Raw genomic sequence first — 21,508 nt, 5'->3', positions numbered from 1 at the left:
TTCGAGTGTGTGTCCTGCCATGGGTGCAGGTTGGGTGGTGGCCAGTACAGTGAAGGTGCGGTACCACTGACCACTAGGAATGGTTTTTCAGTGGTGCCACATGGCGTTTCCAATGCTGTATTTAGTGCTCATCATATCATATACACTGACATAGGCCATATTGATGAAACCATCAGTGAAGTCAACCTAGCAGATAATCAAGAGGTACCTGTCACCAATCCATCTGTGAAATGGCATTGGGGAGGGGAGAGAGGGGGGGGGATTGCAGCTGCTCTACCAGGTTGATAAACTTTCCATGTATGACAGGTGGTTCTGAGGCAGCTTCACAGCAAGCACAGAGATGGTTACATCCATCTCTGAAAATCAGCAATATAATGTTGACCGTTACATTGTATTCATTGAAAGTGTACATAAAGGAAGAAGCATTGGGAGATTACATCCACAAATATAGGGAGCTGATACACTTGTATAAGCTGGATGTACAGATCTCTAATGGTGCTATGCAAATTACTTAGTCTGGCCATAACTGTGTCAAAATCAAATCATGCAGCAGTAGCTTCTAATTATATGTTGTTTTTGCACATGATTGCCTTGAAACATATAGAACAACATTCTTTAAGATAAAACTGAGAATAATAACTGAATTGTCACTAGAAGAAATATGGTTGTCATCTGGTACTCTGTCAAACAGCATACGAGGAAAGTCCAGGAAAATGGACAGATTAAGGAAATGCCGTGGACAGCATGTCTTGTAAGCTTCAAACCACAGAAATGGTCCAACTTTGTGTGTATACATAGTGTGCACTGTTATATTGAACGATACGCGAGACCTGTTTTGCAGTGCTCTAATTGGCTATTGTGTAGTGACTCTAGTAAACACAGTTGTAATATGAAACATTGTGCTTACTCCTGAAAGATATTAATGAGTGTGAGAAGCACACACCTTCCTCTTGTGTTCACTGATCAGTAGGGCATCTGTCTAATTTTAAAGTGTCTCCAGAGTACTTTCGACAGAGGAAAATTAAACAGTACATGGCAATAGAAAGCATAACATGCCAGCAAGCAGCCTCACAAATAAATTTTGTAATGTAGGCAGTCTCAGTCACAAAAAGCTTGGCACCCTCCCAGACATTTGTATACTTGCAGCTAAGTATGGCTAGTTCACCTGATACATCCAAATGCCATAAAATCACTAAATGAAAGGAATAATTCCTTCTCAAGTCAGCTGCTTCAACAGACACCCCAAGTTGTACAAATGTACAACTGTATATACCAGTGAAAGGCGTCACATTTTTAACAGCTACAGAAGCAATAATGAACCAAATAGGGCATAGAAAGTGCAACAGAGAAATGCACAGGAAAGTGCACATTCAGTAACATGTCACGAGCACCTAATTGTTCAGTATGGCTTAATCAAAGCAACGTACAATGTGATAATAATTATAATAGGACTAAAGGATGGTGCACTTGCAGGATAGCTACAGTAATGGAATTCATCACAGAATTGCCACTAAGTCTGGATCCAACAGTGACAGGATACGTTGAGAATGTAATGCACTGGAATGCTCATTCTATTATATGTAACAAACACAGCCTCCTACATATTTTATGCTCCAACCACATTTCATTATGTGTGATACCTGAAACATGTGTGGTTGCTGCCAAATGAATCTGTGTCCTGGCTTTGATGCAATTCAAGCCGACAGATGATGATGATAAAGAGAAGAGTCCACTTCTTACAAGAAAGGGAATCCTGTATAAAATTCAAGGAGATGACAGTTAAGAAATACCACTTCAAGCTGCTGCAGCTACAATGTATATGAACAGGAATGAAATAAACGAAATGTCGATTTACATATTGCAAAGGAAGCATGTCATAAACAACAACTGAGTATATTGTTTAATTTGATAGTGGTTCCAAAGATAATATTAGTTGATTTTAATGCTGTTCACCCTGATTGGGGCCCAGACCAAGAAAAAATCGTCAGAAAAATAACTGAGATTGTCAACAATGTCATTTAATCATTTAAAATGAGTGTCCACTAATGATAAGTGAACCAAGCCAATGATTGAGTGCTGTAGGTATATGTTTGATGTCCCTGAGTTTAACATTAGACTCCTCAATGGATGTAGTAAAAGAAACCCCTCTGGTCTGATCATCTACCCACCATTCTCAGATGTAGTGGAGGGGTGATACGTGCATCATTTGGTCATCCTATAAGAGGAGCATTTGGAAACTATGCTGGAACAAGTACACTACAACACTTTCAGATAAGATGCATATGTTTTCAGCATGTGTAGAAACAGGAACAGACTATGCGAGTTTTGTTGCTTATACTGCATCTACATCTACATCTACATCATACTCCGCAAGCCACCTAATGGTGTGTGGTGGAGGGTACTTTCAGTACCATTGTCTGGTCCCTCCAACCCTGTTCCACTCATGAATAGTGCTTGGGAAGAACGATTGTCAGTAAGCCTCTGTATTGGTTCTAATTTCTTGAATTTTCTCCTTGTGGTCAATACGCGAGGTGTGTGTGTGTGTGTGTGTGTGTGTGTGTGTGTGTGTGTGTGTGTGTGGGGGGGGGGGGGGGGGGGGGGGAAGTAATATGTTGTTCCACGCCTCCTGAAAAGTGCTATCCGGAAATTTCAATAGTAAATCTCTTCGTGACGCGCAACGACTCTCTTGTAATGTCTGCCAGTGGAGTTTGTATAGCATCTCTGTAACGCCCTCTCACCAGCTAAACGATCCCAAGATGAAACACGCCGCTCTCCTCTATCAGTCCTACCTGATAGGGGTCCCAGATAGATGAACATTACTCAAGAAGCGGGCGAACAAGCACTTTATAAGCCACTTCTTTCATGGATGAGTTAAATTTCCTTACGATTCTTCTGATAAGTCTTAGTCTTGTGTGTGCTTTTCCCACTATCTGTTTTATGTGGTCATTCCACTGAAGGTCGCTCTGGATAGTTACACCTAGATATTTTATGGCAGACGCTGTCTTCAGCTGTTTGTCATCAATAGTGTAGCTGCTCAGTAGTGGATTTCTTTTCCTATGTATGTGCAATATGTTACATTTATTTACGTTCAGGGTCAACTGTCAGGGCCTGCACCATTCATCAATTCTCTGCAGGTCATTCTGCAAATTCTTACTATCTTCTGGTGTTGCTACTTTGGTATAGACAACTGCATCATCTACAAATAGCCTTAAAGAGCATGTGATGCTTTCTACTAGATCATAATAGAGGGAAACATTCCACGTAGGAAAAATATATCTAGGAAAAATATTCTACTAGAAAAAAATTCTACTAGATCATTTATATATATATTGTAAACACCAATGGTCGTATCACACTTCCTTGTGGTACTCCAGATATTACCTTTACATCTGTCAATCTAGTTCCATTAAGAGTGACATGTTGAGTTCTATCTGCAAGGAAGTTGTGAATCCAATCACAAGTGTGCTCCGATACTCCATAGGCTCATACTTTTTTCATTAAACGGCAATGCGGGACAGCGTCAAATGCCTTACTGAAATCAAGGAACGTGGCATCAACCTGAGTGCTATTGTCCACTGCACTGTGGATCTCATGGAGGAACAGAGTGAACTGAGTTTTGCAGGATCTCTGTTTGCCAAATCCATGTTGTTTTTTGTAGAGGATATGTTCATTTTCCAAAAACATCATAATCCTTGAGCATAAAACATGTTCCATAATTCTACAACAGATTGACATCAATGATACAGGTCTAAAATTGTGTGGATCTGCCTAATGGCCTTTCTTAAAAACGAGAATGACCTGCGCTTTTTTCCAATTGTTAGGTACCTTTTGTTGCTCAAGCGATCTATGATAAATTACTGATATAAGGGGAGCAAGTTCTTTTGCATAATCTTTATAGAATGTTATAGGTATCTACATCTACGTGATTACTCTGCAATTCACAATAAAGTGCCTGGCAGAGGGTTCAATGAACCACCTTCAAGCTGTCTCTCTGCCGTTCCACTCTTGAATGGCACGCGGGAAAAACGAGCACTTAAATTTTTCTGTACAAGCCCTGATTTCTCTTATCTTGATGATAATTTCTCCCTCTGTATGTGGGTGCCAACAGAATGTTTTTGCAATCGGAGTAAAAGACTGGTGATTGAAATTTCATGAGAAGATCCCGTTGCAGCAAAAAACAACTTTTTTTTAATGTTTGCCACTCGAATTCACGTATCATGTCAGTGGGACTATCTCCCCTTTTTGGCAATAGTACAAAACGAGCCACCCTTCTGTGAACTTTTTCGATGCCATCTGTCAGTCCCACGTGATGCGGATACTGCACAGCAATACTCCAGAACAGGGTGGACAGGCATGGTGTAAGCAGCCTCTTTAGTAGACCTGATGCTACTCACATTGACTCCTATGACGTTAATACAGATCAGAAACAATAGAGGCCTATAACACTTCCTTGGGGAATGTTAGATATTACTTCTGTTTTACTCGGTGACTTTCCGTCTATTACTAAGAACTGTGACCTTTCCAACAGGAAATCGTGAATCCAGTCACACAACTGAGGCAATATTCCATAGGCGATATTCCATAGGCATGCAGTTTTGTTAGAAGACACTTGTGAGGAACAGTGTCAACCCTTCCGGAAATCTAAAAATATCGAATCAGTTTGACATCCCCTGCCGATAGCATTCATTACTTCATGAGTATAAGAGCTATTGTGTTTCACGAGAATGGTGTTTTCTGAATCCGTGCTGATTGTGTGTCAATAAATCATTTTCTTCGAGGTAATAGACAATGTTCGAACACAGTATGTGTTCCAAAACACTACTGCATTAAACATTAGTGATATGGGCTTGTAATTCAAAGGATTACTCCTATTTCCCTTTTTGGGTATTGGTGTGACTTGAGCAATTTTCCAGTCTTTAGGTATGGAGCTTTCTGTGAGCGAGCGGTTGTATGTAATTGCTAAATATGGAGCTATTGTATCAGCATACTCTGAAAGGAAACTGACTGGTATACAATCTGGACCAGACCTTGCCTTTATTAAGTGATTTAAGCTGCTTTCCTTCTATATTTCTGATCTTGGCTGTTGTTGATTTGAATTCAAAAATATTTACTTTGTCTTCTTGGGTGAAGAAATTTTGGAAAACTGTGTTTTATAGCTCTGCTTTAGTGGCACTGTCATCAATGACTTCACTGTTGTTGCGCAGTGAAGGTATTGATTGTGTCTTCCCACTGGTGTGCTTTATGTATGACCAGAATCTATTTGGGTTTTCTGCCAGATTTCGAGATATAGTTTCGTTGTGGAAATTATTAAAAGCATCTAGCATTGAAGTACGCACTATATTTCAAACAACTGCAAAACTTTGCTAATCTTGGGGATTTTGCCTTCTTTTAAATTTGGCTCCCCCCCCCCCCTCCCCCCCATTGTCTGCAATCTGACCCTTTTTGTGTACTATGGGTGATCAGTGCCACCACTCACTAATTTATGTGGTATATATCTCTCAATCACTGTTGAAATTATTCCACATCTTTTTTACGCTTGCGTGATCAGATCGGAAGGACTAGAGACTCTCTCTTAAGAAGACAATAAGAGCATTTTTATCAGCTTTTTTAAATAGATGTACTTCACATTTCTTTTTGATAGTTGTAGGTGTTACGGTATTCAGCCTACCAGCAACTGCCTTGTGGTCACTAATCCCTGTATTCATCATGATACTCCCTATTTGTCCAGGATTATTTGTTGCTAAGAGGTCAAGTATGCTTTCGCAACCATTTACACTTCGAGTGGGCTGATGAACTAATTGTTCAAAATAACTTTCTGAGAAAGCATTCAGTGCGCAATTTCGGATGATGTTTTATGCCGCCGGCTTTAAACGTATAATTTTTCCAGCATATTGAGGGTAGATTGAAGTCACCAGTGACTATAACTATATGAGTGAGGTACCTATTTGAAATGAGACTAAAGTTTTCTTTGAACTCTTCAGCAACTATATCTTCTGAGTCGGGGGTTGGTAAAAAGATCCAATTAATAGTTTAGTCCGATTGTCAAATATAACCTCTACCCATACTATTTCACAGGAACTATCTACTTCAATTTCACTACAAGGTAAACCACTTCTAACAGCAATAAATACTCCACTGCCAATTTATTTAATCTATCCTTTCTGAACACTGTTAGATCATTTGAGAAAATTTTGGCTGAACTTATTTCCGGCTTTAGCCAGCTTTCTATGCCTATAACTATTTGAGCTTCAGTGCATCTGGTCCTGATGCCTTTCCACTACTAAGCGATTGTAGCTTCATTTCAATTCTATGATGAGTTATCTCAGTATCTGCCATTTCAACATTCCTAAGACAATTAAAAGGAAGGTAGTGTTACCATCTTTTGCAGTGAAACAACTTCGGAATACCGAATTCAGTATTTCGGTCTTCTCTGTTATCTTCTGCTTCGGTGCCAGCGTGGTCGCTGGGAGAATGAATAGATGATAATTGACCCACTTACTGATTTTATGTACGACCAAAATCTCTTAGGATTTTGACTCAGGTCAGTTGATGACGTCTTGCTTTCAAAATCATTGAACACTTCTTTCATTGCTCTCCTTATGCTCATTTTCGCTTCGTTCAGCTTTTGTTTGTCAGCTAGGTTATTACTTCTTCTGAATCTGATATGAAGTGCTCTTTGTTTATGTGGTCCTATTCTAACATGACTATTAAACCATGGGAGATCTTTCCCATCCCTTAAAACCTTACATGGAACGCACTTGCCTAGGGCATATTAAACAGTGCCTTTGAATTTTTTCCAATTGCTCTCCCCATCTTCTTCCTCATCACCGAATATTTTATGCTGACTGCTGAGATATTTTGAAATTTGTATCCTGTCACCCTTGCTGAGAAATTATATCTTCCTACCTTTCTTAACATTCCTTGTAGGACCCGTCATCATAGATGCTGTCACAGCCTTATGATCACTGATACCTTCCTCTACGTTAACTGCTTCGATAAGTTCAGGTCTGTTGCCAGGTGGTCTAAGATGTTGCCATCTTGAGTTGGTTCTCCAACTATCTGCTCAAGGTAATTTTCGGACAAGACATCCACAGCAATGCCACACGAATCCCTGTCTCTGGTACCAGTTTTGATGGCATAACACTCACAGTCTATACCTGACAAGTTGAAGTCACACCCTATTACAATGGCATGATCCGGAAAATTACTGATGTTCTGCACTTTCTGTCTGAAGCACTCTAGAACTACAGATCTTGACCTAGGTGGTCTGTGAAAGCATCCGATCACCATTTTTGACCATTCTTTGATACTCAGTTCCACCCAGATCAATTCACATTTGGAATCTGTGGTAACCTCTGTAGATTTTATCGAATTTTTTACTGCAATGAACACACCGCCACCATTGGCGACTAATTTATCCTATGATAAACATTCCAATCTGAACTGACGATTTCGTTGTCATTGACAGCTGGTTTCAACCAGCTTTCCGTTCCCAATACTATCTGCGCATTATAACCTTCAGTAAGCAATACTAATTCTGGGACTTTTCCGTGGATACTCCTGCAGTTTACTAAAAAACTTACTGAGGAAGCTGCAACAGTATATGTTCCACAAAATAAACATTTTGTTCCAAAAATGAAAAACATTACCAGTTTGATGGATGAGGAATCCAATAATGCATTGCTGGAAAGAAGGGAAGCATCAAAACTGTACAGAAGGCATGCTTTGGAAGAAAATTACATAAATTGCAATAGACTGTATTGTACTTCGGTATGTCCTTAAATGGATTATGTTTGTCATTGTTTTGGGTCAGCTCTGGATGTGTCTAAAACAATTAGACAAATGCCAGCACAAAGTGTTTAGATTGTGCCTGTCAACACTGACTACCACTCTCTTAGTTGAAGCAAATGAGCATCCCCTACATCTTTGTTTTGACTACCCAAATGTGAAAGTTTTATTCACACTGTTACTGTTCACGTAAGATCAGATATTGTAAGACATCTGTACCTTAGTGGAGTCATGCTGTATGTCCGGACACTGGATCACTAAGTGTCTTCATCGTCTTGTTGCTCCACACATGGACACCCATTTCTCAAATGAAGCATTTGCTCACAAGAATTATTCTGTTTTGAAGCAGACGCCTGTATCTGTGTATTGGAAGCACAAGTTGTGATTGACCTGTCCTTTTTTCTGTGGCTTTTCAAATAATTGCATTTTGGCGAAACATGTTTTGACCATATACTGCTGCTTTGAAGAATAAAGAGGAATGTCGTTGTGCTTACTGGGATTGCAGCTGTCATATTGGAATGAAATTCAAGGAACTCATGATAATGAAGGCTAATCTTTTGGCATTCTTCAAGCCTTTCAATATGCTGAGAAGCACTTTGGTTCTGAGTTTGTTGTCCTTTCTGATTCCAGGTCAGCACTGGACTATTAAGAGATCTGCACAGTGGAACATACAACCGTCCAATGCCATTTGACATCATGACTCTGATGTTACAGATAAGAAATAGGGATCAGAAATTTACCATGTGCTGTGTAAAAGCACACTGAGACTTACTTGGCAGTGAAACAGCAGACAAGCTAGCCAAAGTAGTTGTCTATGACTGAGTGAAGGGGGGACCTGGAATTACCAGCTACATATCCTTTAAATTTTAACAATTGGAGAGAAATGGAACACAGACCACCAAATACAAAGGCAAAGATTACAATCCAAAATGAATCCAGTGGAGAATCCTAACTTCTGACAGAAGATAAGCCGATGGTCCCCATTGCATCCCTGTTATGTGACTGTGGTGAAGGAGAAGACATCAGTCACAAATTTTTTGGCAGCACAAACAGATAAAATACTGCAAGGCATCTCCTTCAACTTCTGGCTGCTGTTGCTGACATGTCACCATAGTGCTTTGCTTGAAAGACTTGAGAATACATTGTCTTTTATATGCCTCGAAAGAACAGGTCTATTTTTAATGTATTTCTAATGTAATTTTATTTTTATTATGTGTTATGTATTCAAACCATTTTTTCAACCTTACATGTGTGATGATGGCTGTATGAGTCCTCTTCCTTCTCACTTCCCTCCTGTTTTTTATCATTAATTTTCATTAAATTAACTTTGCTGTAAATTGATTTCAGATATTTTCAGTTCGGCTGGATTGGTAGTCCTGAACTGGCCAATTCAATTGCAATGTCAGTACTACCTCTCCCACATTTGTTGGTTATTAATTCTACTACAAACCATCACCACATTCCTGAAGAAGAGCCACGGCAGATGACTATTGCATCTGTTACTGCTTTTTTAGAACGGATACATAACCAGTCAGCTCCAGTACGTATATAAGTTATCAGTAGAGCTTTCTTCTTTTGTTAAAGTTAATGATTACCATATGTATTTATTTTGCTCTAAGCACACACACACATTTTCTATATATTGAATACATTATTTCTTTTTTACCTTAAATTTGTAAAAGAGCGCATTCTCCTGTGTGATTGTTTGGTTTGTAAATTAGAGCATATAGTTGTAACTTTCAGGGGATGATGCCTGGTGGAAATGATGTGTACAGGATAGGAGACAATTAAGACAACAAAGAGTTTGTTACATACAAATGAGGTTATTTTTGAAGGTTAGAGCTGAAGTTAGTATTTGTATAAAAGTCAACAAAACTCTGTATAGTTTTGTGTATGCTAGTGCATATGATGATTTGTTTATGTTGGGAAATGGTTGTAGCAGAATGATAATAGTGGCTACCTACAACGGGAAAAGATAATTCTTTGCTGACAGAGGACTTCTTTTGTGTACCAGTGTAACTGGCAGAATATTGAACACAAGCATGCCAATGTGCATGCATTGCTTTGCACAGGTGTCGGATGTCAGTTTGTGGGATGGAGTTCCATGCTTTTTGCACTAGGTCAGTCAATATAGGGATGTTTGTTTAATGCTGTTTGTGGACAAGGCTGGGGCTGTTGTCCAATGATGTCCCATATGTGCTCAGTTGAAGGCAGATCTGGTGATTGAGCAGGTTGAGGCAACATGTCAACACTCTGTAGAACATGTTGGGTTGCAATGGACGTATGTGGGCAAGTGTTATCCTGTTGGAAAACACTCCCTGGAATGCTGTTCATGAATGGCAGCGCAAGAAGTTGAATAACCAGGGTGACGTACAGTTTTGCAGTCAGGATGTGTGAGGTAACCACAAGAATGCTCCTGCTCTCATATGAAATCGCAACCAAGACCATAACTCTAGGCGTAGGTTCCAGCATGCAGACAGTCGCAGGCCTCAACTCGACTCCTTCCAACCAACACATGGCCATCACTAGCATCGAGGCAGAACTCTAGCTTTCATCAGAAAACAGAACACACCCACACCCTGCCCTCCAATGAGCTTTCGCTTGACACCAGTTAAGTCGTGGATCGTGGTGGTTTGGGGTCAGTGGAATGCACTCTACAGGGCATCTGGCTCAGAGCTGTCCTTGAAATAACCAATGTGTAATAGTTTGTTGTGACACTGTGGTGCCAGCTGTTGCTCAGTTTGCTGCTGCAGACTTGGTATGATGTGCCAGAGGCATGCAATGAACACAATGGTCTTCCCTCTTAATAGTGTCACATGGGCATCTGGAGCCTGGTCTTCTTGCGACTGTGCATTCTCATGACCACCCCTGGCAGCAATCGTGTACAGTGGCTACATTCATACAAAGTCTTTCTGCAGTATCATGGAAGAAACATCCAGCTTCTCGACCTGGATCAAACTCAGTGAAGTGTTGATGATGTCTTTGTCACCTTAAACTCATTCTTGACTACTATCATCTCATCTCATCCCATCTCAGAGGTAACTAACTCTCACAACCATTACAGTGTATGTTTAAAGCAAACCTGATTTGCATCCTCGCTCTTATGTGACTGGTGCGAAATCTGAAAAGCCATCATCTTTCAGATATAGAAATATGCCTACCAACTTTTGTATATGTTGCACAAATCCTTTTAGGTGTTAAGATTTTTTTTATTCTTTTTCCACCAGTGTATGTACATACTTCACAAGCCACCGTATGGTGTGTGGCAGATGGTACCTTGTACCACTACTTGCTGTTTCCTTTCTTGTTCCATTTGCAAAGAGAATGAAGGAAAAACAAATGTCTATATGCCTCCACACAAGCTCTAATTTTTCTTACCTTATCTTCGTGATCCTTATGTGAAATGTTTAGTGATGGCTTTAGCCAGCTTCAAATTCCAATTCTCTAAACTTTCTCAGTTGTTGCCTCATGAAAAGAATGTTGTTTTCCCTCCAGGGATTCACACTTTATTATTAATGCATTACCAGAAGTCATGCAATATAATTTATAAAAGCGTGCTTACATGTTAGTGTGATACTTTTCATTCATGGTTTGTATTGCATTTAAGACACCATACCAACTCCGTGACTGGCATTTGAAAGCATTTGTGCTGTCCTTAAGATATTTTTATATCTACAGGGATGTTGGGTGGTTGTGTATTTCACCCCCCCCCCCCCTTTTTTTCTTTTTCTTTTTTTTTTTTTAAGTCAGATTCACTAGGTGATAGAATGGATAAATATTCTTCCTAGTCTTGTATTTGTAAATCTCTCTTAGTCACAAACTTGGATGAATTGTTGACAAAGTTCAGGAGTAAAAAAATATACTCTGTACCTACAATTAATATTCCTAATACTTTAAACATGCCTACAAGATTTACGTGTCTGATCTCCATGCATAATTATATTTTTTCCACAACAAATACTGTTAGGTTAAATGAGTCATCCCCAAAATTATCATCATATATTATATAAATGACATTAAACAAAATATTTTAACTTATTAATTTCACTGTCTGTTAAGTTAAATTATTCTTATAAGAAAAGTAGCGGAAACTAAATGTTCTTTTTTTTTTTCAATTAATTGCAGATGGGATATTTTTATCAGTATAAAATGAGATGAGAGTCTTTTAAAAAAATCAGTATTAGTCTATTTGTGCTAACTATATAAAACATTTTTAAAAATGTAACTTACTGTTGTCTCTATCAATGCATCCTTACTTGCATTGACAGCAATGCTTCGACCACAATCGAAAACTACTAATTTTGCTTCTCTTTCCAAATAAAATGGTAGATGATTAACATATAGTGAAAACAATAGTTACACCATAATAGAACCCTGCTGTATGTCTGTTATAATTTCCCCTCATGTAGATGGTGTGACATCTTTGTGTGAATTATGTGAAAAGCTGCAGTAACTTTTCATATCATGTGTAATTCTTGAGAACTAAAATGGCAATATGCTAAGCATGTATTCCATAAAAATGCTATTTCTCTAATAGAGTATTATGCTTCACAAAATCAGATGTATTCATTTAGTCATAGTAGCTCCCAACCGGTGATACTTCATAATTTAAGACTCTTAAGATGTGGCCATTGAATGTATAAATAGTGGTGTTAATTGAAACACAAAATGTTATTGCTAACAATGAGTATCTTATAATTGCTCAGGTGGATATTAATCACTGAGTATACTGAGAGGTCAAGATGTCTTCATGAATCAGATATTCCCTAATTGCTGAAAACTAGTTTTGAGATATTTCAGTTAATAGGCTTACAGTGTTGAGTGACCAGTGGTGTATAGAGCCTCATTAAATAATTGTCTGATCCTGGATTTTAAATTGTTTTTTGTCTGATATAAATCTGTAAAATTTGAAGACTATGAAAGCAACATAAATGTACCATGGGGAAAAAAAAGAAAATTACAAAAATCAGTCACTAAAAAGTGGAAATACTTCTCGAAATCATGGTGTTTAGAACAGATTATTACTATATTTTACTCTCTTTATAGAGCTACGTTTGATCCATTTTTGTAATCACTAAATGGTTTGAGAGTGAGTTCCTAACTGACTTAAAGTGAAGTGACACCTATTTACAGAAACTGTGAAAAGTAAAGCATGTGTAATTAAACATATATTTCACTTCTCCCAGTATTGTTAGCAACTTTTGACAAAGTCATCTAGAAATATTGACTCCCACCAGAACTTGTTAAGGTACACTCTGTCTTGCTTTTGTAAAGGAACAATGATTTCACAAATAAAAGTTGGGTTGGGGGTTGTTTGGGGAAGGAGACCAGACAGCGAGGTCATCGATCTCATTGGATTAGGGAAGGATGGGGAAGGAAGTCGACCGTGCCCTTTCAGAGGAACCACCCTGGCATTTGCCTGGAGTGATTTAGGGAAATTATGGAAAACCTAAATCAGGATGGCCGGACGCGGGATTGAACCGCACAAATAAAAGTCTTGGCAAAGAACTACACAGGGCTGAGCACACGCACCTCTGCATGAAATCACGATAGCTGTTGGGAACTAGTGAAGTGTGTACAATGTTGGTAAAATATTAAGAGTTTAGTCACTTCATCACAATATTTAAAAGTTGTCATTCTTTCACTCCACTGTTGCTCATTCAGCTGCATGTTGGATTCTTGCTGACATCTGTCGAGTCGGCTCGACTTCTGCATGCCCAGATGATGTCAGCATCTTGTTGTTGCGGCAGGTTGCTGTCTGGCAGGTGCGGCTGTTGCCCAGCACAAAGTGATTCTTGCACTGTCTGCTGGAGTGTCATCAGTCCTACTCCTGATTCTTCGATGACCCTGGGTGACCCACAAGTGATGTACCTGGTGTCAGTTGTCGTGTGGTCTGTTGATCTTGTCCCTATGCTTGGCAGCAGCTGAGTGTTGAACAGCAATGTGGACCCCCAAGAAGCCCTGTTGCTGACTTTCGCATTGAAGTTCCGTGCTGGCAGCACTCTGTGATGTGATCATTTTAGAAGACAGACAGTTTCTCCATCAGTAGATGGTAGGTGGCCCGAGCAGTTTTTTTTGGGACCAAATTAACGAGAAGTCTCCATGGTCATGGAATGAGTCAGTACATGAAATTATAACACAATAGTAGAAACAGATAAAATGAAATATAAGAAACATATTCAGGCAACAAGTCGTAAGTTTAAATAAAGAAAATCAACAATGTAACACTGGAATTTGCTTAATTTTTCAGCTCTTCCAGGAGCTCCTCGACAGAATAAAAGGAGTGAGCCATGAGGAATCTCTTCAGTTTGGACTTTAGTGTTTGGGGTACTGCTAAGATTTTTGAGTTCTTGTGGTAGCTTATTGAAAATGGATGCAGCAGAATACTGCATTCCTTTCTGCGCAATAGTCAAGGAAGTTCATTCCACATGCAGATTTGATTTCTGCCAAGTATTAACTGAGTGAAAGCTGCTAACTTTTGGGAATAAGCTAATATTGCTAACAACAAACGATATTAAAGAAAATATATACTGTGAGGGCAATGTCAGAATTCCCAGACTATTGAATAGGGGTCAACAAGAGGTTCTCGAACTTACACCACATATAGCTCGAACAACCCGTTTTTGAGCCAAAAATACCCTTTTTGAATCAGAAGAATTACCCCAAAAAATAATACCATATGACATAAATGTATGAAAATATGCAAAGTAGACTACCTTTCGTGTTGAAGTGTCACTTATTTCAGATACTGTTCTAATGGTAAATAAAGTAGTACTTAGTTTCTGAACAAGATCCTGGACATGGGCTTTCCACAACAGCTTACTATCTATCCGAACGCCTAGGAACTTGAACTGTTCCGTCTCGCTTATAATATGCCCATTCTGTCTGATCAAAATATCGGTTCTTGTTGAATTGTGAGTTAGAAACTGTAAAAACTGAGTCTTACTGTGATTTAGCATCAAATTATTTTCCACAAGCCATGAACTTATTTCATGAACTACATTATTTGATACTGTTTCAATATTACACACAAGATCCTTCACTATCAACTGGTGTCATCAGCAAACAGAAATATTTTTGAATCACCTGTAATACTAGAAGGCATATCATTTATATAAACAAGAAACAGCAGTGGCCCCAGCACCGACCCTTGGGGAACGCCCCACTTAACAGTGCCCCATTGGGACTGAATATCACTACCACTCTCAATATTGCGGAGAATTACCTTCTGCTTTCTGTACTTAAAGTAAGAGGCGAACCAATTGTAAGTTACTCCCCTTACTCCATAATGGTCTAACTTCTGCAGTAATAATTTGTGGTCAACACAGTCAAAAGCCTTCGTTAAATCAAAGAAAACACCTAGCGTTCGCAACCTTTTATTTAATCCCTTCAAAACCTCACAGAGAAAAGAGAATATAGCATTTTCAGTTGTTAAACCATTTCTAAAACCAAACTGTACATTTGATAGCAAATTATGTGAATTTAAATGCTCCAATAACCTTCTCGATAACTTTAGCAAACGCCGATGGCATAGAAATAGGTCTAAAATTGTCAACATTATCAATGTCTCCCTTTTTATAAAGTGGCTTCACTACCAAGTACTTTAATCGGTCAGGAAACCGACCACTCCTAAAGGAAAAGTTACAGATATGGCTAAGTACTGGGCTAACATACATAGAACAATACTTCAGTATTCTGCTAGACACCCCGTCATATCCATGAGAGTTCTTGGTCTTTAGTGATTTAATTATTAACTCAACCTCCCTCTTGTGAGTATCATGGAGGAGCATTTCAGGTAACAGTCTTGAAACACTTTTTTTCTAAGAGCGCTATATGATTCCCTGTTGGGACTAGGTTTCTATTTAGTTCACCTGCTATATTCAGAAAGTGATTATTAAATACTGTACATATATGCGACTTATCAGTAACACGGACATTCCCACTACGCACTGATTCTATATCCTCGACCTGTCTCTGCAGACCAGCCACTTCCTTTACGATTGACCATATGGTTTTAATTTTATCCTGAGACTTAGCTATTCTATCTGCATACCACATACTTTTTGCCTTCCTAATAATGTTTTTAAGCACCTTGCAATACTGTTTGTAATGGGCTGCTGCATTTAGATTTTGACTGTTTCTAGCGTTTTGATATAATTGCCACTTTGTTCTACAAGATATTCTTATCCCTCTAGTCAGCCACCCAGGCTGCCTGTTTGTGCTAGTACCCTGTTTTGAACGTTCTAACGGAAAGCAACTTTCAAAGAGCACGAGAAAAGTCTTGAGGAAAGCATTATATTTATTGTCTACTGTATCAGCACTATAAACATCTTGCCACTCTTGTTCCTTGATAAGGTTTACAAAGGTCTCTACAGCAACTGGATCAGCTTTCCTAAAAAGTTGATAACTATATTTAACATGTGTTGCAGCACAAAAATCTTTTGGAGTTAAAATGTGTGCATCATGATCTGAAAAGCCATTCATTTTTTTGCTAACGGAATGCCCTTCTAGTAATGAGGCATGGACAAAAATGTTGTCTATGGTTGTTCTACTGTTCCCTTGCACTCTCGTTGGAAAGAATATGGTTTACATAACATTATATGAATTAAGGAGGTCTACCAGCATCCTTTTCCTTGCACAATCACTTATACAATCAATATTGAAGTCACCACATATAACTCACCCTTGAAGCCTCTCCTTGTAAATAGCCCCCCCCCCCCCGTCTCCCTCTCCCCTCTCCCCTCTCCCCCACCCCTCTATCTCCCTCTCCCCCACCCCTCTATCTCCCTCTCCCCCACCCCTCTATCCCCCTCCCCCCCGCCCCTCTATCCCCCTCCCCCCCTCTCCTCTCTCTCTCTCTCTCTCTCTCTCTCTCTCTCTCTCTCTCTCTCTCTCTCTCTCTCTCTCTCTCTCCCTCTCTCCCTCCCCCTCTCCCCCCTCCCCCCCTCTCTCCCCCCCCTCCTCCTCCTCTCTCTCCCTCCTCCGCTCTCCCCCCTCCTCTCTCTCTCTCCCCCCCCACTCTCTCCCCCCCTCTCTCTTCCTCTCCCACCCTCCTCTCACTCATTGTGTTGATTTGATGACAAGGTTACAAGCTTATTCTGCATACTTTCACTTACTATTGTCCTGAAGAAATATCGTCCATATCTAAGCAACTACAGAAAATAAAGCATCGACTCGACAAAAGTGAGGCAAAAGACCACTGTGTAAAGTATCTTCTAGAGCCTCTTCAAGGATCATAGGATTCTGACATATACTTTCCATTTACTCCTCAACAGTGTTTGTTGATAAGAAAAATAATTTTCAGTAGAACTGTAATTTAGTATTTACAAGACAGAAAAATAATTTGTGTCAGCTTTCCCGTCTTGTGTGAGGGTTTATGATGCAGTTCTGTAGTCTGGAGAGACAGTTCTCAATAAATTTCCATCTGACATAAAACAAGGAATTGAAAATCCGTGTAAATTCAAAAGAAAATTTTAAAAAATCACATATCAACATTTTGCAAATTATCTGAATATTTAGTTTTAAGAATTAGAAGTTTTATGTTAGTCACCCGACAAGTAGCCTAAAGATAGTTTTATGATAAATATCAATGTTGTCATGCAGGCATTAAGATAATAATAGGGTAATAGCTGTGTGATGTAACTATGGAAGCAGCAGCTGTTCAAATTAGCTGCTTTCATATTAATTTTTCTTTATTAAACTTAAGTTTAATAAATATTTGTGGTTTGTATTAGTTAATTCTTAATGCAGTTTTTAATAGCTATTCCATGTAGTTAATTTATACTTTCACTCTCACTTCATCTTTAAGATTCTCCTTAATGGTGGGACTAATGATAGACAAATGAATAGCCGCATGGGGTAGTTGTGCAGTCTGAGGCGCCTTGTCATGGTTCACACAGCTCCCCCCGTCGGATGTTTGATTCCTCACTCGGGCATAGATGTGTGTGTTGTCTTTAGTGTAAGTTAACTTAAGTTAGATTAAGTAGTGTGTCAGCCTAGGAACCATTGACCTCAGCAGTTTGATCCCTCAGGAACTTACCAGAAATTAGACGAATGAATATATGCAAGTGTGTGTTACAGACAGTAGTAATTTGAAATTATTAAGAAGGTGTATGCATAAGAGTAGGCCATTTGGCCATATGTTGATCAGAGCATGGTTATGTAGACATATGAGCTTAAGATGGTACGGGATCCACACTAAAATATGTTCATATGTTCAAGGATATTCTTTGTAACTGTGTAACTGTTACTCTGTGTTCATTTGTTATTGTACAGTCATTCACTCATGAATGCATAAATAATTTATTACATGTCCTTCCATAACTTATTCACACCATGAATTCACTTACCAGTGATGCTTTCCAAAGTCTTTGGCACTGTGTACCCATAGTCAAGTTATTCTTCCACTGCATTAGAAGAAAGTTTTCAGAATTTAGTCCTGTCATATCCAAATTATTGTATTTTACTTCACAAAAAGAAGTGGAAATCATTAATTCATCTTCAGGGACTCGGGCATCTTCAGTGACTCGGGCATCTTCAGTGACTCGGGCATCTACAGTGACTCGGGCATCTACAGTGACTCAGTTCCTGTTGGTATAGACCTAGTCTTGAAATTTTTGTGTTGGAAATATTGTGTGCTTGGATAGTAAAGTCCTGAGAGGGTGTGCTGTGTTGGATGTGATTTTCAGTATGATACTTCTTTATATTCCTTCTTTATCATAGGTTATTGTATCAGATTCATGATAGTCGAGATGGTGGTGGTGGTGGTGGTGGTGGTGGTGGTGGTGGTGGTGGTTGTGTGATACTAAAATCACTAAAATCTTTTTTTTATGGTAATGTAAATGCTTCTACTGCTTTTTCAGCCATGCATTGCAGCTCGACTTGTTTTTTAGATACTTTACAAACATAAAATCAAGTTTGGCTGTCTCCAAAAGAAGTGGGCTCAATCATAGCATGCAGCAGTTCTGTGATGGTGATAATGGAATGTTTACTGATTCTTGTTGGAGCAGTTGTACCTAAATTCAATTTCTCTGTCATCAAGAACATTGCTGTTATTTTATTTTTTTCTTATTTTTAGACTCTTGCCATGGAAAGTACATGTTACATACTTTAACTTCCAACCCCTGTTGGGCATTTTAAACCATTATACAGTGTTGTGTTTACATAGATTGAAAGAAATGTTCTGAAAACCGCTGCTGATATTTTGAATTGTAACTAAATGCAATTTCCTTACATACTTAATAACTGGGACTAGAAAATATCTCACTCTGTTTTTCCAGAAATGTTGAATTTGGACTATCTTGCAATTTGTGAGCATTAAATCTTCTTGGTTTAGAGCTGTAAGCTATTTCAAAAGGCTTCAAAACTTGGACAGTCCCAGGATTTTGTCACTTCTTGATGTATGAATTGTATATGTGAAAAATGTGATGTTTCACAGTTCAAATGAAGGCTTACCACGTTCAGTAGGACAATGGCTTGTAAATCACTACAGTGTTTCAACCAGCCTTTTGGCTGGAGATAATTTTATCTTTTTATTGACAGCAATGATTGTAACATCACTCTCCAAGAATCATATTCTTATAATTCTATAAACTATCTATCCACACTAGCCACTTGATCAAAGGTGAGCCCTCTGCTTTCTCAGAACTTCTTTCTTTAGTGAGCTGGAATTTCTTTGTACATAAATTGCTTATGTCTATTTGAAGTTGTGGAATGTCAGTAGTTCAAGTAAATGTTGTAGTGATGAATAAAAATGATTAACTTATTTGTTTGTAGGCTTATGGAGGAAATACACTGGTTGTCAGGATGTATCGTACTTACTTTGAAGCAAGGACATCTTTAGCAGAAATGTGGCAGGGAAATCCTGTTCTGACAGCTGTGCTGTTTGGTCTCCCTTTGGGATTCCTCAGTTTAATATGTTATTCGATTTGTTGTGCTGATATCATGGATGCTGATGAAGAAGAAGAAGGTATGATACAACCTGTTATTTATAAAGTATTAATGCAAGTGTCATATCAGTTAGCTGATAATTGTAGAGATACTAAATGAAAATAAAATAAGGTAAGACACTAGATAATGCAGGTTTCTGTAAGTATGTCCAGAGTTTCAATTGTGTTACCATTGCAGTCATTCATTAGCAAACAGATTACTCAAAACTTTATTCATTATTTCTTAGTGGCGCAGTAGCAGAGTTCACCAAAGACAGTAAACATGGCAGACAAAGAAACAATACTTACATTTTTAGATCTTGAATCTGTTAAATGTGAATTGCTTGTGATGATTCAACATGGTTCTTGTTTCATATAACATGTAAAAAGCTCTGATTGGGAGAACAATTGATGGGTGCAACAAAATTAGTGAGACTGATGGTTTGCACTTTGTGAAAAACTCACATGGCCATTGGTATCACGACCGGAGATAATTAAGCATGTGTGAGAAATGTTCACCAGAAACCCTAATGTATGGAAGAAAGAAAACAGCCATGAACTGCAGTTATCATATTTGTATGCCCGTGATAATCATAACGAACTGCCTCATTGTTAACTTTGAGGCACTGCTAGATTTAAATCTCTCTTTTTAGTTGTCTCCAAGTCAACTTCATCTCACTCCCAGTCCAGTACAGCAGTCAGTTATATTTCCTAACCACAAGAAATGTTAGCCAGACATTTGGCATAACCTGGTGCATCTGGACAATGTCCAATGACATCCCACCTCCTCTTTCACCTTATGATAGTTAACGGTTTTCATATATTATCTGAGCAAGGAGAGCAGAGACAGATTTCACGACAGTGCCCTATGTTAAGTTCCAAGACTCTTCACAGTATTTCATGGGGTGGTTGTCATCGTCTTAAGACTAGAGACAGGTTTGATGCAGCTCTCCATGCTATTCTATCCTGTGCAAGCTTCTTCATCTCCAAGTCCCTACTGCAACCTACATTCCTCTGAATCTGCGTAGTGTATTCACCTCTTTGTCTCCCTCTATGATTTTTATACTCCACGCTTCCCTCCAGTACTTAACTGATAATCCCTTGATGCCTCAGAATGTGTCCTACCAACTGATCCCTTCTTTTGGTTAGGTTGTTTCACAAATTCCTCTTCTCCCTAATTCTATTCAGCAGCTCCTCATTACTTACACAATCTGCCCATCTCTAATCTTCAGCATTCTTCAGTAGCACCACATTACGAAAGCTTCTATTCTCTTCTTGTCTACACTGTTTATCATCCATGTTTCACTTCCATACATGGCTACACTCCATACAAATACTTTCAGAAAAGACTTCCTGACACTTTAATCTCTAGTCAATGTTAACAAATTTCTCTTCTTCAGAAACACTTTACTTGCCAGATCCAGTCTACATTTTTAATCCTCTCTTCTTCGACCATCATCAGTTATTTTGCTCCCCAAATAGCAAAAAGTAACTTTAAGTGTCTCATTTCTAATCTAATTCCCTCAGTATCACCTGATTTAATTTGACTACATTCCATAATCCTCATTTTGCTTTTGTTGACGTTCATCTTATATCCTTCATTCAAGACACTGTCCATTCCATTCAGCTGCTCTTCCAGGTCCTTTGCTGTCTCTGACAGAATTACAATGTTGTTGGTATACCACAAAGTTTTCATTTCTTCTCCATGGATTTTAATTCCTACTCCAATTTTTTCTTTTGTTTCCTTTACTGCTTGCTCAATATACAGTTTGAATAACATCGAGGATAGGCTA

At 38.7% G+C, this 21,508-nt stretch overlaps 1 protein-coding gene across 2 annotated transcripts in view; it reads left to right on the top strand.

Annotated features, from left to right (window-relative positions):
- Nucleotides 1–21,508, top strand: part of LOC126475359 (protein disulfide-isomerase TMX3) — a 181,946-nt gene that overhangs the window by 145,856 nt on the left and 14,582 nt on the right. For both annotated transcript variants that reach the window (XM_050103173.1, XM_050103174.1), the window contains 2 exons: nucleotides 9,136–9,328; nucleotides 19,564–19,756. In XM_050103173.1, coding sequence (XP_049959130.1) covers nucleotides 9,136–9,328; nucleotides 19,564–19,756 — 386 coding nt within the window. The remainder of the gene's footprint in view (nucleotides 1–9,135; nucleotides 9,329–19,563; nucleotides 19,757–21,508) is intronic.

Source organism: Schistocerca serialis, chromosome 4 (genome assembly GCF_023864345.2).
Source record: "Schistocerca serialis cubense isolate TAMUIC-IGC-003099 chromosome 4, iqSchSeri2.2, whole genome shotgun sequence".
NCBI classification, from domain to species: domain Eukaryota; kingdom Metazoa; phylum Arthropoda; class Insecta; order Orthoptera; family Acrididae; genus Schistocerca; species Schistocerca serialis.
The sequence above is the reverse complement of the archived record's forward strand: the minus strand, read 5'-3'. Positions and strand labels throughout refer to the sequence as shown.